Genomic DNA, 15643 nt, shown 5'->3' with positions numbered 1-15643 from the left:
GAGAGAGAGAGAGAGAGAGAGTTATATGGGAGAAAAAGAGAAACAAATAAGTTGCCATCATGGCACCAACAAAACAACTACTGAGAAAATAAATAATTTACATAAAAATTATTTTGTAGAGAAAATAAGGTAGAAAACCAAGAAAAGCCAGGCAGTGGCGCACATGCCTTTAATCCCAGCACTTGGGAGGCAGAGGCAGGCGGATTTCTGAGTTTGAGGCCAGGCTGGTCTACAGAGTGAGTTCCAGGACAGCCAGGGCTACACAGAGAAACCCTGTCTTGAAAAATCAAAAGAAAAAAAAGAAAGAAAACCAAGACAACTTGATCTATTACTAAAAGATATATGCTTGGTTCACATTAAAATATTTGTACCAGTTAAATAGCATATTTTGCAGGGAATAGACGCAAGAGTATCAGGTGTATTAGACAAGGACCATACCATGGGGATAGGCGTCTAGCTCATTTTGACCTTTAAAAAATAGACAGAAGAATAGGTAGGTAGGTAGGTAGGCAGACAGACAAACAGATAGATAGATGTATTGGGGAAAAAATGGTGTTTGTGAAATCAAACACTGCAAACAATGACTTAATATCTATAAAAAAATACAAAACGAATTTTCTCAGGGTGGCTCACAAGACATTGGTAATGATTAATGTGGAAAAATGAGTAACCACATTTCACCTTCCTTAAAATAAATAAATGGAAATAGGTTTCATCTTTAATATTCCATAGACTCCTTTATTTTAGAAGTTCCAGTGGGATATGAATGAAGGGAATTTTACTTATTAGTTTGTTTGAATGCTTATCTTGGCTTTCCCTTATACTTTGTTTTCTCTCGACCCATGTTAAGATTCCAAACTACACAGCGTGCCACAATTAAACATCTGAGGAGTGCACGATCTGATTAGCACATTAACTTTAGTGTAAACCAGCCTTGACCATGATGCCTCTGTCTCTATCAGACCCATCCAGTGACTAATAATCATCAGAACTCTGTCAAAACAAATTAATCTCACCTTTTCTTAATCTTCCAGTGCTTCAGATCTAATTTTCTCTGTTGTCAAAAGTTTTTCAGCCTTTAAATTTGTTCTAAGAAAAGCTGTCTGGCAAGAAAAACAAACGCTCCAGTGTTGAAAATGAGTATTCCCAAAATTCTAATGAGACCCCCATCAATGAGTTCAGATCCTGAAGCAGAACTCTAATGTTTCATGTTTTGATTTGGTTTTGTCTGATTTTCTGATTGGTTTGTGTGTTTGTTTGCTTTATGGCCTAGCTCAATAATTACATCCCACACCTTGCCATTCAATGTCCAATGAAAAGGAACTAGAAAGCCACCAAAATTCAGATCTAGTTAAAGTTTTTATCTTGTTTTTCTTCCTTTCTTCCTTCCTTCCTTTCTTTCTGTTTCTTTCTTCCTCTCTTTCCTTCTTTCTTCCTTTCTTTTCATTTATCTTGTGTGTGTATGTGTATGTGAGATTGTGTGTGTGTGTGTGTGTGTGTGTGTGTGTGTGTGTGTATGTGTGCGTGTGTGTGTGGATTGAAGGGTAACTTGGGAAAGCTAGTTCAGTCCTTCCAACATTTGCGTCCTGGGGATTGACTCAGTAGCATGTTCTTTTACCTACTCTCCTGATGAGCCATTTCATTGGTCCCAGAGGCATATATAACTGAGCTAATTGGTTGACTAGCTGTTTGTTTTAAGCAGAATGGTAAGGTTACCTGTCTATAAAAGCAAGAATATTCTACCTCCAAGGCCTTTACTTGAAATGCCCAAAACAAGCCATGTGCCATACCTGGGGACCTGATGGGTGAACTGTGCCTAGGATTACCCCAGGAGACTTAAATTTTGATTTTTTTCTTATTAATTAATTAATGTATTTATTTTTTGTTCTTGTGGCAGGGTCCTACTATCATGCTGCTAGAGTTCAAACAATCCACCTGATACAGTTTCTTAACTACCTGAGACCTCAGGAAAAACAGACAGATGCCACAGACACCTGATTCCCACATTTAAATTTAAAAGCTGAGACTCATTTGTGTTATTAGACAAATTTTACGTATGTGTAGAACATTTAGGTGTGTGAATCAGCTTGATGGCTGTAAGCATTGTAAAATCTAAATACTAGTCTACTATTTCTAATAACATTTTACTGAGTGAACAGAATATTATGATGCAAAACAGTGTAGCATACTGTATTACAAATAGTTTGAATGACAAACTGTCAAATATCACTTTGATTTTTTTAATCACGGCTACTTGTCAAAAGAATGGCACTTTTCATTTATTTGGTTAAAGGTAATTTTTAGTTAATTCTTGTAGCTTATTGCTTTGTCTTGTATCATATTTTTATTACCAATGGTATACAAACCTAAGATCGGCCAGTACAGAGCTTTAGAAAAATAGGTAGTATGATGGAAGAGCTAAGAGGCCAGAAAACACTGTAACATTGACCCCACCACCACCAAAGACATTTGAGCAAGCCCCAACGCTTCACTGCTCTGTATTTCCTCCTCTATAAAACAAATTAGAATAGCTTCCTAGCTGAAACAAACATTGGTAAAGTGCCTGAAATACTGCCTGTAAAAATGAACTTTCATAGATAATCAGCTTCAATATAAAGTAAGGATTTCAAACAGTGACTAATAGGTAATGCTGCCAGATAGGTACATCTTTCTGGGAATAAGACATATTCAGTGGTTCCTTCCAGCTTATGATACAGAAAACTGGGTTACATTTCATACATAAATAACAGCAATCTGAGCACTTAATGTCATTATCAAAATGTTTGCAGAACAAATTTACTATTTCCCTTTGTGTTTTTTTTTCTACCTTTTTAGTATATGTGTGTATGTATATGCCTGAGTGTGGTATATACACACTATTGTGTTTGAGCTCGTGCATGGATGTAGATACCAGAAGACACCTACTGTCTGGCTCTATCACTCTCACTCCCTTGAGACAGGGTCTCTCACTGACCTGGAGCTAGACTAACACCAACAAGTCCCAGTGGTCCTGCTGTCTCTGCCTCCCACAGCAATGAAGTTATAGGAGCTTCTGGCCATTCCCCACTTTTTATGTGCCTGCTGGGCACTTTGCGCTCAGGACTTCATGCTTGTGGGGCAAGTGTCATCTTCCACCTTCCATTTGTGTTTTATAGTGAAGTAAATTGATTTCTAAGGCTACCACCACTTTTTTTTAATCTAAAGTTTACCTGAAAGTGACTTAAAACATCACAATACCTGTGTATCCCTCATCGTTTCTACATTGCTGTCATGGTGGAGCTGTTTCACCTGTGCAACTTTAAAATTGTTAAACAAGTGATATGCCAAAGATATAAAACGTGGAGACCAAAATGTATATTATAAAATTAATTATATTTCACCATTGTACTGTATTTGTCATGGAACAAACTGTAAATTCATTCCCTGTGGAACCATACCACAATCATTATAAGACTAGAAAGATAAGCTGATGATGACTCTCAACAAAAGCATGTTAAATCCTCCTTTACAAAGTCAATAGTAAAGCTATGAATGGACATTCTTGTTCATTAAACATCAATATGTAAGTTGAAATATCTATTGTAAATAGCTTAGGTAAATTAATACTACCGAACTCATGACAAGTAATTTTCAGAAAGTGAGAAGTGACGAGAAAGTGACTCCTTTTTACAAGGAGTCTGGCAGAAATTTTGGTCCACCGATGTCACTAGACATGAGTTTGCAAGAAAGTTAAGGTATAGTGGCCTCTCTTCATCAGGCTGCTTGCTGCTATTCTTCATCACCCAGCTGAGCCTTTCAATCACTTAACCAGTCCCTGCCAGGCACACAGTTCTTGGACATCTCTGTTCTGTAACATCATTTGATCAAAGGCACTAATGCAGAATCACAGTAGAAACATGGAGCATATTTTAAAATGTCTTCAAAATGAGTTTGACTATTTCTGTTCCTGTATGTACGGGCAAGTACCCACCATCTTAATTTACCTTATGTGTCAACAACAAATTACACAGCTTCCAAGCACATACAAACTACCCTGTTGGATTCTAACAAAATTAGCTTAGCTTCCTTTAAAAAGGAAATGTCTCTATTATGTTAAGAGTAAACCTCCAAAGCTGAGTTACGGCTTTTACAACTAGATTTGGATAGTAACACATGCACCCTGATCCAGAACAAATTCTGCCAGGACAATTCTCATGTGATTTTGTTTTTACAAGTTATTCATCTAGTTATGTGTTAAGTAAAATTAACCTCATATTTTAAAATCTTCTAGCTTATTAATTCACTTCGAATAGTGAGTTTTCTTTTTTTTTTTTTTTTTGAACCCCAGAAGGATCTTTTCCTTAACAGTAGTCGCTCGATAAAGGCCTGCTTGCATGTGCAATTTTATTAAATTAATATACACTCATGGAATTATTTTGATATGATTATTTGCTATCATAACATAATTTGTTTCTTCTGAGAAAACATTTAGGCCTTCAACAAATAACTTTGGTAAAATGCAGTAGCATAAGATAGACAGTACGGATAGGCTTTTCACTAGTAGGAAATAAAACACTTATTAAAAATATGGACTTTCCCACACCTCTTAAAAGATCTGTTCTAAAAAGATAATATATGGGCATTTTATGGTATCATTAAAACTTGTGGCAGCCTAAACTAAAATAATACTTTTTTCAATTTAACAGCTTTATGCAGATGCTTGTCTACAGCCATACTGAAAATACATACATTTTTCTCAATATAAATTTTAAATAACTCCAAACATATTAACTATATATTTCAAAGTACTACATTACTACTAGCATTTTCTTAAATGAACATAAATATATAAAGTCTTTTTGTAAGCCGGGTGGTGGTGGTGCATGCCTTTAATCCCAGCACTTGGTAGGCAGAGGCAGGCGGATTTCTGAGTTCAAGGCCAGCCTGGTCTACAGAATGAGTTCCAGGACAGCCAAGGCTACACAGAGAAACCCTGTCTCGAAAAAATCAAAAAAAAAAAAAAAATACTTAAAGTCTTTTTGTAGAGTTTAAAATCTTGGCTCTTACTGTGGTACAAGCCCAAAATAAGAACAATTTTAGACACTGGATTTTGTTGTAATAAGGCTGTACTTCAATGACCCTCACATCACCAAAGGATTTTACCTCCATCATAGATAAGCTGAGAGTTGACAGTTCTGTCATGCCCAGAAATGAATTGTAGCCTTGATTTTTGGATACAGACTTCCTGTTATGGTAAAAACTATTTGACTTGAGTGAGTGACTTTATTCTCAGCCCACAGAGAGCAGGTTACATTCATTTAAAAAATGGTGTGTGTATTAAGATGGTCTATCCATAAAGTCAGCAAAACTCTTAATTACCATAGGTGGAGAAAACAAGATATTCCACGACAGAACAAAATTTACACAATATCTTTCCACAAATCCAGCCCTACAAAGGATAATATATGGAAAACATCAACATAAGGAGCAAAACTACACCCTAGAAGAAGCAAGAAAGTAATCTTTCAACAAATCCACACAAACCTAATTCCACCTTTTACCACAAAAACAACAGGAAGTAACAATTACCTTATCTTAATATGAAAATTAATATTACCAACATATGCTAATTGACTGAAATCCAAAAATATGAGGAATTAGAAATTTGTTGATTGTCATCCAATGGTCTCTCTAATTTGGTAATTGGAGAAATAGGTCCAATATTGTACAATCTATATACACTTTCAGCTTGTTTGTTTGTGACAGTGTCTGGCTGTGTATAACACAATGATATTGAAATCTTGCTTCTCTTATCTCAGCCTCTCTATTGGTAGTATTGTTTATTTCATGTTTTTACACTATACTATGGTTTTCAGAATAGCTTATATATTTCAAAAGTATTTATATATCCAAGGGAGACATAGACAATTAACTTGGGAGGAAAGAGAACAACAAAGAGTGAGACTGAATGCTTTACTTGACATTTGTAACTCTTGTATCAAGGTTGAAGAAGAGGACTTGATAAGTTACTCTTTCTCTGAGATGAATGTTTTTTCCAAATTATCACAGCTAATGAACCAGATTCTTACCAGCACCTAATGTCTGTGCCACCCTCCAAGCAGAACCATTGTTGCTTGAAACAGTTGGTGAGTAGTGAGTTTTCAAGAAAGAGAATGAAAAGCTAGGAGTCCTTGGTAACTCAACAGAGAAATTCTTCTTAATATGTTTATTAACTTACAATTATTTGCTGGCTTTGTTTGCTTGCGAGATTTGGTGGCTGTTTTGCATCCGAGTGTAAGGCACTTGAAAAACAGTAAATATTGTATTCTCTGGGTCTATTTAGAAAGCAACCTGAGGAAAAGTTCTAGATAACTAGACCAAAGTTACTTAGATGAAAAAATGCAGCCATGTTAATTTCAGAATCTTCAATAAGGGGGGGGTCTCTTTTTTCTTTTCTGAATCAATGTTTCTGACCCCACTAGTTAAAAACTAGTGGTATTAAATGTTAAAAAGATGTCACAATCAAGAGCTTCAATACAGTAATCTGTTTCAAAAGTATCAGTAAATTCATCTGCAGCTTACTGCAGACTTGATATGTCCTAATCACTACTCAGAGAACTAAGGTTAAACAATAAACCTATGTACATCAATCATGAACGTGAAGCACGGAATTCAACTGAAGTGATTTTAAATAGTTACAAATTTATGAAAAGCAAAGCATTAAGTGTCCTCTTGAGAATATGTTTTCCTCTCCAGTGATGATAAATCTGCTTGCTCAGGTGTCCTGAGATTGTGTAACTCCTTTCATACTTGGTGTGGTTGCTTAGAAGAATTCAGTCTCCTTGTACATAGTAAGAGGTCCTGGAGGACCTTCCCATTCATAGGATCTAGTAAGGTAGAGCTAGAATTAAAGGATGAGATGAGAAACAGAACAAAGAGAAATATCACCATGAAATAAGCCAGGGCAGTTTGTATGATACTGTCCTCAGACCAGAACCAGACCTAACCAATAACCTATGGCAACCAGCCAAGACTACTCAGAAAAAAAGAACAGCTCACTTTGTGAGAACTGTCAGTAAAAGAAAACCAGTGCTGACATCCTCTGGACAGACTTGTGGGAAGGCGGAGAGCCTTGATAAGTGTAGACTAACAGTCTGTCATCAGCTGGTCCTCTGGGAGAAGCAAGCCCTTCAGGGCTAGCTCTCTAGTGCAGCTTGGAAAAAAAAAAAAAAAAAAAAAAAAAAAAAAGCCAGCAACTTCCCTCAAACTCTAATAACCTGGTCTGACAGGTTCATTTACCTCAATTTAGCAGATACTACTCTTGGTCCTTAAAGGGCCAAACTCAAAAAGCTTGACTGCTGAGAGAAACACATGTTTCTTAAGTTTACAGCAAATATTACTATGAGAAATGGGTGTACTGACAAAATTCTGTAGCAGTTTGTTGCCTGAAACCCACTGTACCAGGTCAGCCCAGATTCACTTACGCCCAACATCTGGTGGATGTAGTAGTATTCTGGCCCTTGGTTGTACAGCAGGAAGGTTTTCCAGAAAAGTAGGACGTTTAGGGACAGCCAAACGAGCTAGACCAGTCAAAGAGAGAGAAAAAAAAAAAATTAAAAAAAAAAACTAATCATCTGATAGAAGCCACTCACAAGACTCACCTTGGTAGATGCAACCTCATTAGCATGTACAGAAAGCAGGAAGCATGTTCAGTCAGTAAGTAGAAAAGCAGCTCTGAGCACACTTACCTGCTCTTACCCAGACCCTGCACTGAAATAAAGGCTGGTAGCAAACAGATCACTTAATCAACTACAGATACCTCACTTCCCCAATGCCAGTGCCAACTGAGAATAAGAAAGTAGTGGTATTATCATGGACCATGGGATGCCCAATATAAGGAAGCAATTGGATGAGCATAGGAAATGAGTGTTTGAAAAGCTGTCTTAGCGCCCCTTTCCTCCACATTTGCTCCTCATCAATCTGTAGTAAAGTTCCCTCGCGTTAAGCAGGAAGTATTTCCAGGAATGCATAGAGTTATGGTTAGGTGAGAAAGTCCGAAAACTAAACCTCAAACTTCCAATTCTCTCATCCCACCAGCGCACAATCTGAGAATGAATCAAACTGGCTGAAGCACAGACAGACAGGCAGGCCAGCTTGGCCCTCCATCCTACCAGGCAGAGGTGTTTAACCCCTTCGTTGGCCAGCCAGCTCCTCCAGGACACCGCCATGCCGCCGGCGCGGTGGTGCTGCGCTCCGCTCGGTGCTTGGGAACGAAAGGAGCGATCAGTGGCCGGGGCAGCAGATCCCGGGACGCAGCCTGCAGGGGAGCGGCGGGGGATCGAGGGTCAAAGGCTGAACTGAGTCTGGAGGCCGGACGGGAGGTCTCCACCACGGCTCCCACCGAGCTGCTCCCTGGCCTCCCCACGCCCCCTGGCCCCGCGCGCCGCCCCGCGCCAACCTCTTTGTCTCGCGCGAGCCTGTTGTTGTGGCGGCTGTGCAGGACGTCCCGGGTGGGAAGGTGGAGGCGTCCCCTGCAGCCTGCAGCCGGGCCTGCCCAGCTGCAGACAACCACCAGATGTGAGAATGGGACTCAGAAGCTTGGGGAAGCACTTTGCATCCCGGGACGCACACACCCTACTTCCTATACTTCCTAGAATGGTTATACAGCACCACCACTACCACCACCCGCCCACCCACCCACCCCCTTGCCGCCGACAAAGAAAAGAAAAAAAAAAAAAAAAAAAAGAAAGAAAGGAAGGAAGAAAGAAAAAAAGAGAAAAGTTCAGCTGAAAGAAACTTGGTAAAGAAATTTGAGAAATTTGAGCCGGAAGTAGTCTTTTGTGTGTTAGCCTACCCTATCCCTCCAGTCCAGTGTCTACAAACAATTACCATCTCACAGCCAGAAGCCCAAGTCTTCCTTTCTTTCCACTTCTCTATCAGCTGCCCCAGCTGATCCTGTCTTGAGATAAAACTTTCTAGATCTTGCTGCAAACAAACCAGGCAGGCAAAGAGTTAACGGGCAGCTTTGGGGGAAGCTTGGATTCCCTCTAGGAATGTGCACTTTATGCTGCTAATTGCAAAGTCAACTCATTAAAAAGAAAACCTCTTAAACTTATATCAGAAGTCCATGGAAGGTGAGGAGTGTGCAACGAGCATAGTTATTGAATTAAACAGTTAATCATATGAAATAATGTCTGTATCATAATCGATGTTCAGTGACTTTATTAACTAACGTACGTAATAGGTCAAAAAAGCATTTTATATGCTTAATCTAATCTCATGACACCCAAGATTTTTCTTGTAAAATGAAATACATTTTATCATACTGGCAATTGAACTAAAAGTTTAATTAATGGAACTAAAATTTAATAAATCCTGTTGTCCTTACTCCATGCAATGTCCTTATCTAAGTTAATTTAAGAATCTGCATTTGATTTCAACGTTCAGTTTGAAAAACTGGAATCAATCTATATCAAGTCCTAGTTGACTACCACACACATTTCTTTGTGTCCTCTCATTTCAGTGTGTAACCTGCCCCAAGCATGAGTGAATCAAGAACACTTCCCGAAGTAGTGTTGTCTACCATATTATGTGTAAGTAAGTGATACTAAGACTTAATTGCCAGCTAATATACCTTATTCATACCTAAATATACTTCCTTATACCTAAAGAGAAGTCACATATGGAAAGCCCTAGGAGTGTCACCACTGAAGAAAGGAGACTATCCAAAGACAGAGGCCACTGCATCTTTAAATTCAACACTTAATCTTTGTTTCCAGAGCCATGCCCTAAAAGAGAGGCTGCAGGAAATGCTACAGGAGACAGTACACCCAAGTGAAAGTTGGAATGCAGGGGATTTGCATCTGAGAGGTTATCTGCTGAACTTGCTCCTCCAAACCTGGAGCCTGAGCCTGCAAAAACCCCTACAGAAAAGAGATTAAAGGTATCCCCTGGTAAATGGAGGAGGTAGATTTGGTCAAGGAAGGGATTTACATTTCCTGTAGAACATGGAGATGCCAAAACTGAGCAGCACATAGTCAATTGACATATTCAATAAATAATTCAATCCAATGTATGCCTGATTCATGATATTCATATCGCATGTTGGCCTATGTCTTTCTTAAACCATGTCCTCACATTTAACTTCCTAGTAAAGTAAGAAAAGTTTTTGTTCATCTTAGTAATCAACAATAACATAAGGATGGATAAGAAAATGTACCTCCAGGTGGTTGATACCTGTCTTACAAGTTAAAAGAGGCATCTGTGATGAGTGGACACTTGAATTTATTTCCTGCTGCCATTACCAGTCACTGTCAAACACTCCATTTCAGACAATCAGAATATGTTTCCTAACACTTCTGAAGACTAGAAGCCTGAAGTCAATGCTACCCAGTCAAGAAACAACATGGTGACAGGATCCTCACCTGAGGTGTCAAGAGAAGGTCGGCTTCTTGTCATTCCAGCTTCTCGTAGCTAAAAGTAGTCTTTAACTTGTTTGTACCTAGCCTTTGTCTGTGCCTCCAGGGTCATCTTACTCTCCATTCTTTCAACTGCTGTCATTTTTTGCCTTCTAAAGACACACTGTGATTGTGTCTAGGACTCAAGTCATGTCAAGATCCTTAATTTAGGAGTCTCTTTTCTGTTCCCAGCACAGCAGCCATGGCTCATGGTTCCAAGAAACATACGAAGGGTGTAGCAGGTCCAAAACATTAGATGCTTGAGAAATTGACTGGTAAGCTTGTTCCTTGTTTATCCACTAGTTATCATAAGCTGACAGAATTCCTGCCTCTGATTATTTTCCTAAGGATCAGATATAAGTATGCCCTGACTAGGGATGAAATAAGAAAAGATTTGCATGCAGTGCTTCATTAAGATTGATGGCAAACTCAAGACCAATGTAACCTACTATGCTGGGTTTATGGTGTCACCAACATTGACAGGGCTGGAAAGAAGTTCTGTCTGATCTATGACACCAAGAATATCTTCGCTGGTCATCATATTACACCTGTGGAGGCCAAGTACAAATTGTGTAAAGAGAGAAAGACCTTTGTAGACACAAAAGGAATCCCAGATTGAGTAACCAATCATTCTTGTACAATTTGCTACCCTTGTACCCTCATCAAGGGGAATGACACCATTCAGATTGGTTTGGAGACCAGGAAAATAACAGACTTCATCAACTGGGAATCTGTGTATGATGACTGAAGGTGGTAACTTGGGAATGAATGTTATGACCATTAACAGAGACAGGCATCCCTGCTTTTTTGTGTGGTTCATGTGAAAGATGCCAATGGAAACAGTTTTGCCACTTGGCTTTCCAAAATTTTTGTTATTGGCAATAGCTATGAATCATGGATCTCTCTTCCCCAAGGAAAAGGAATCTGCTTCACCATTGCTGAATGTAGACAAGAGTTAGAAGCCAAACAGAGCAGTGGGTGAAATGGTCTCTAAGAGACATGCTGGAAAGTATTTATACTCTTGCTACTACAAGCCTTCCTAGGCAACGTAATAGATTAAACCACATGATGAAACTAAACAAACAAAAGTCCTTACTTTAATCATACCTACAAAATCATTTTTTATTTACTAAATAACATTTGCAGTCTCTACGGGTTGATAGCAGATCTTTCAGGAATGACCATTACTTAGTTCACATTGCACTTAAATTAAATGATGTTCATTTTCTCTTTTTCATTTCTTTTCTTTTTATCCTTTGGACTAAAAATGTCAGCCTTAAATTTTGACATTTGAAGAAATCCACTTTAAGGGATAAAAGTGTAGTACTTCTAAATAGCATTTCTTTTAAGACCCAATAAATTAAATATTAGAAATATGATTGACAGAAGGCAAGAACACTCACTTTACTGTTTTTGCTAGCAAAGTCTTATTGCCAAGACACAATAGTATTAAGACTCAAAGAAAGATGTTTTTTCCAAGAAACAAAAAAAAGAGGGAACATGAAAAAGACCATCCTAGGGACTGTATAACTGACAGAAAATCCACAACCTTTGAACTACTTACAGGATAAAAAAAGTAGGAAACTTTACCTTAACCCTAGAGCCTTTGGCAAGAAATAAAGCCCATCAGAAAACCATTGAAAAGTGCCCTAGAGGCTTCCCATTTGAAGAGTGGGGACACATTCCAGACAGTGACTCACTGTCATTTCTCTACAAAAACAAGTGCAGACCACCACATGACTAAGTCTCTCAGGAATGTCTTCTGTGCACTCACATGGCTAGGACAGCTCCTGATGGAAGCAGAGATGTTGGAGAAGTTCTCATGCCCTGAAGGACCAGTTGCTATGCTGAAAAACAAGTCCTACAATGTGAAGGCAGGTTATGAATTTCAGGAAAAGAAATTATCCAGTCATAATTTCTTGACTAAAACTGAATGATACATTTTTGTTTAGAATTACCTCTTACAAAAGACTTGTCCAAACTTCTGGAATTCATAGACTAGTATAATTTTTTTTAAAAAAGGTTATTGTTTCCAAATATATATTCAGATCTAAACATCAATTTGTGTATATAAAATATATACACATTTGTGTCTTAATATATCCATTGAGATGTTACAAAATAATCAAATGAATAAATACCAGCACAGATTAACCAAACTTTGCAAATCTAACAAACATGCCATCTACAAAAGTATTTCTGCTATTTCAGAATAGTCTTCTGACCTTTGATCATTTCATCCCCAAATATCTTTCATAGAATGGGAGGGAACATTCTCCATATTAATTTTTCATGTAAGTAAACTGAGATACATGGGCAATAAATCAATTGTCCATGATGCCACAGCACTTAGTAGTAAATTTCCAGAGGCACATCTTCTTCCTGCTTCCTCTATATTATGTCAATATTACTAAGTCATGAGTTACATGTGCTCTAATGTCTATTGCCTTAAATCACAAAATGACTTTGGTTCACAGCTTCCACCATCATCCCAGATGTGTAGAGAAGTACCAGCTGGCCTTCGTATTCCCAATAAAGTGCTCATTCTCAGGAGACAGTTGGGCCTATTGTTTATGATATATTTGTGCCTTTTGGTTTCTGGTGTTTCTTAAGCACATCTATTGACAGAATAATTCCTGAATACTTGTGGAATTTTCTTTTAATATTATAAACAGAAATTTCCTGAAAAGCCAAAAGCAATTATAGTATTTAAATCACAATTCTACACACTTAAACAACTTCAAAATATTAACAAGATAAAATGAGATTATCTAGTTTCAATATACTTCCTAAGTGTCACTTTCTAAAAAATATCATGAAACTATGAAGCAAAATTATTACAGGTCATGGTAAATGATAAGATTTTTAGAATCATAAAAGTATCAGAATTTGCCCAGGTACTTAATAAGTTCTTAAAGTCTCAGAAGTTTAGAGACCGAGGCAGGAAGATCACAGAATCTGTCATTTTAAAATAATGTCCAAGTATATTTCACTAGATCTTAAGAAAGGTGGCTGTTGGCTTTCAGGTAATTCCATATGTTTGACAGACTCTCTGATAATGACTAACCTAAGCTTTAATTACTGTCTTAATTCCTTCATTTTACCTCTGAACTTCAATAAAATAAAAACAATAATAATTTCATTTTGTGTCAACAGTACAAGCATGTAACTTTCTCTATCTCCAGCTTGCAATGAGTTTCTTCTCTCCAGGCTAAGCACTGAGTTCTTAAATACACCTTGCTAGCTGTTACTTATCTTCCAAGTCCCAGATTAAACACTTTCTTGATTAATGTCTGTCTCAATGCACAAGGACCTTAGTGGTCTACAAGGGATAAAAGTGAACAAAACCACAAAAGTTATGCTTTTTAAGACAAATAATCAAAAAAATATAAAATTCAAAACAAAATAAATTACAGTAAAAATTTTCCTGATAGACATATACCAAAGGAACATATTTCTTATGAAAGCATCATGATTAGAAAAAGCTTTCCTAAGAACTAGATATTGAAGCTATATTAAAGATAAGACTCAGAGCAATTTATATTGTCAGGTGAAGAATTAGGCTAAGGATATTCTAGAAGGAAGGGAAGAGTGGGAGAGGGTTCTGAAGAGCAACCTATTGTTGTAGATAGAGTCCAGGCCTTAAATCACCAACAAGAGATGAGTTTGGTAAAGACAGGTGAAAGAGTGTGTCACAGAGTGGAAGTATAATGCTGGAAAACTATCAAGCAGATTCTGAAGCTGAATTACCTTTCAAAATGGTACCCAAGATATTCAACTGGATAAGATAAAGTACAAGTGTGGTGGTTTGAATATCCTTGGCCCAGGGAGTGGCACTATCAGGAGGTATAGCCTTGATGGAGTAGGTGTGCCTTTGTTGTAGGAAATGTGTCACTGTGAGAGTGGGCTTGGTGACCCTCCTCTTAGCTATGTTTGCCTGTGGAATGAGATGTATAACTCGCAGCTCCTCCTACATCATGGCTTCCTGGACACAGCCATACTCCCACCTTGAAGATAATGAATAGAACCTCTAAACCTATAAGCCAGCCCCAATTAAATGTTGTCCTTTATAAGAGTTACCTTGGTCATGGTATCTGTTCACAGCAGTAAAATCCTAAGATAGAAGTTGGTACCAGTGGTATTGCTATTATAGCCCTAACTATGCTTTTCTTTGGAGGAATGTAGATTCTGGGACTTTGTAAAGCAGCAAAGCAGTGGAATTCTTTAAGTGGGGCTTAATGGGCCATACTAGTTAGAAGCATGGAAGACAGTGACCCTGAGTGCTTTTGAACTGTGGGAACCTAGCTCAAGAGGTTTCAGAGAAGAAGACTTTTAGTATGTGGCCTACCTGACTGGTTTTGTGATATTTTGGTAAAGAATGTGACTGCTTTCTCCTGATTGTCTGAAGAATCTGCCTGAGGCTAAGGTGAAGAGATTTAGATTAATTGCTTTAACAAAGAAAATCTCAAAATAGCTTGGTATAAATTACTTTATATGGTTACTAAAGTCCACTATTATGAAGAGCATTTTAATGAAAAGTACCAAGCATAGAAAGGAAAAATACAAAATGTATGGTTCAAAGACTAAATGGGGCACCAGGAAGTAGAATGAACCGAAATCCTGTATTGAACGATATTAAAAGGAATTAAGGGACTGGTGACCTTGAGACAAGATCCCATCCACGTAAATTTACACTTTTTCAGTTAAAGAAGCATTATTATGACCTGGTTATTGTTTTCATTTGGACTTTTGATCTGAAATGAGCTACAATCCAGAAATGGGGGGCACATTTGCAATCCAGATCTTGAAGCTGAAAATCACAGGCTCTTTGTCTGGATCTTGAGGACTAGTGGCCTTGAAATCATACTTGGCCTAAGTATGATTGTTTACATCTTTAGTCCCAGAAGACTGCGATAAGCAGATCTAAGTGGAAGTGCAGTTGTAGATGAAGAAAAGCTTAAGTTCAGGTGTGGTGGTACACACCTTTAATTCCAATAGTCAAGAGACAGAACCTTGCAGATCTTTGGGTTCAAGATCAATCTACAGAGAAAATTCCAGGACAGCCAAGTTTAGGGAGTGAAGGAGTTTGAAAACAATAATCTGATGATAATGTAGTAGATCAATGGGGGGAGGGGCACTGCTTCAGCCCAAGCAAACAGCAGAACTAGGCAGCTTTGGCCATGTGGATCTGGCTTTAAAGTCAAGAA

General features: G+C 38.0%; 1 protein-coding gene and 1 pseudogene across 9 annotated transcripts in view; one reads left to right on the top strand and one right to left on the bottom strand.

Moving 5' to 3' along the window:
• Nucleotides 1-15643, bottom strand: part of Nox4 (NADPH oxidase 4) — a 178832-nt gene that overhangs the window by 140999 nt on the left and 22190 nt on the right. For 5 of the 9 annotated variants that reach the window (XM_031387254.1, XM_031387253.1, XM_031387258.1 and 2 more), the window contains exons 3-4: nucleotides 12211-12297; nucleotides 7464-7559 (exon numbers count right to left, since the gene is read on the bottom strand). In XM_031387254.1, coding sequence (XP_031243114.1) covers nucleotides 7464-7559; nucleotides 12211-12297 — 183 coding nt within the window. Of the gene's footprint in view, nucleotides 1-7463; nucleotides 7560-8150; nucleotides 8401-8437; nucleotides 8609-12210; nucleotides 12298-15643 lie in introns of those variants that run through there. The other 4 variants (XM_031387256.1, XM_031387255.1, XM_031387259.1 and 1 more) reach the window with 4 other exon arrangements.
• On the top strand, nucleotides 10639-11418 carry LOC116102533 (annotated as a pseudogene).

The sequence above is a fragment of the Mastomys coucha genome, unplaced genomic scaffold (assembly GCF_008632895.1).
Source record: "Mastomys coucha isolate ucsf_1 unplaced genomic scaffold, UCSF_Mcou_1 pScaffold21, whole genome shotgun sequence".
In the NCBI taxonomy this organism is placed as follows: domain Eukaryota; kingdom Metazoa; phylum Chordata; class Mammalia; order Rodentia; family Muridae; genus Mastomys; species Mastomys coucha.
Note: the sequence above shows the minus strand (reverse complement) of the source record. Positions and strands in the feature narration are given on the sequence as shown.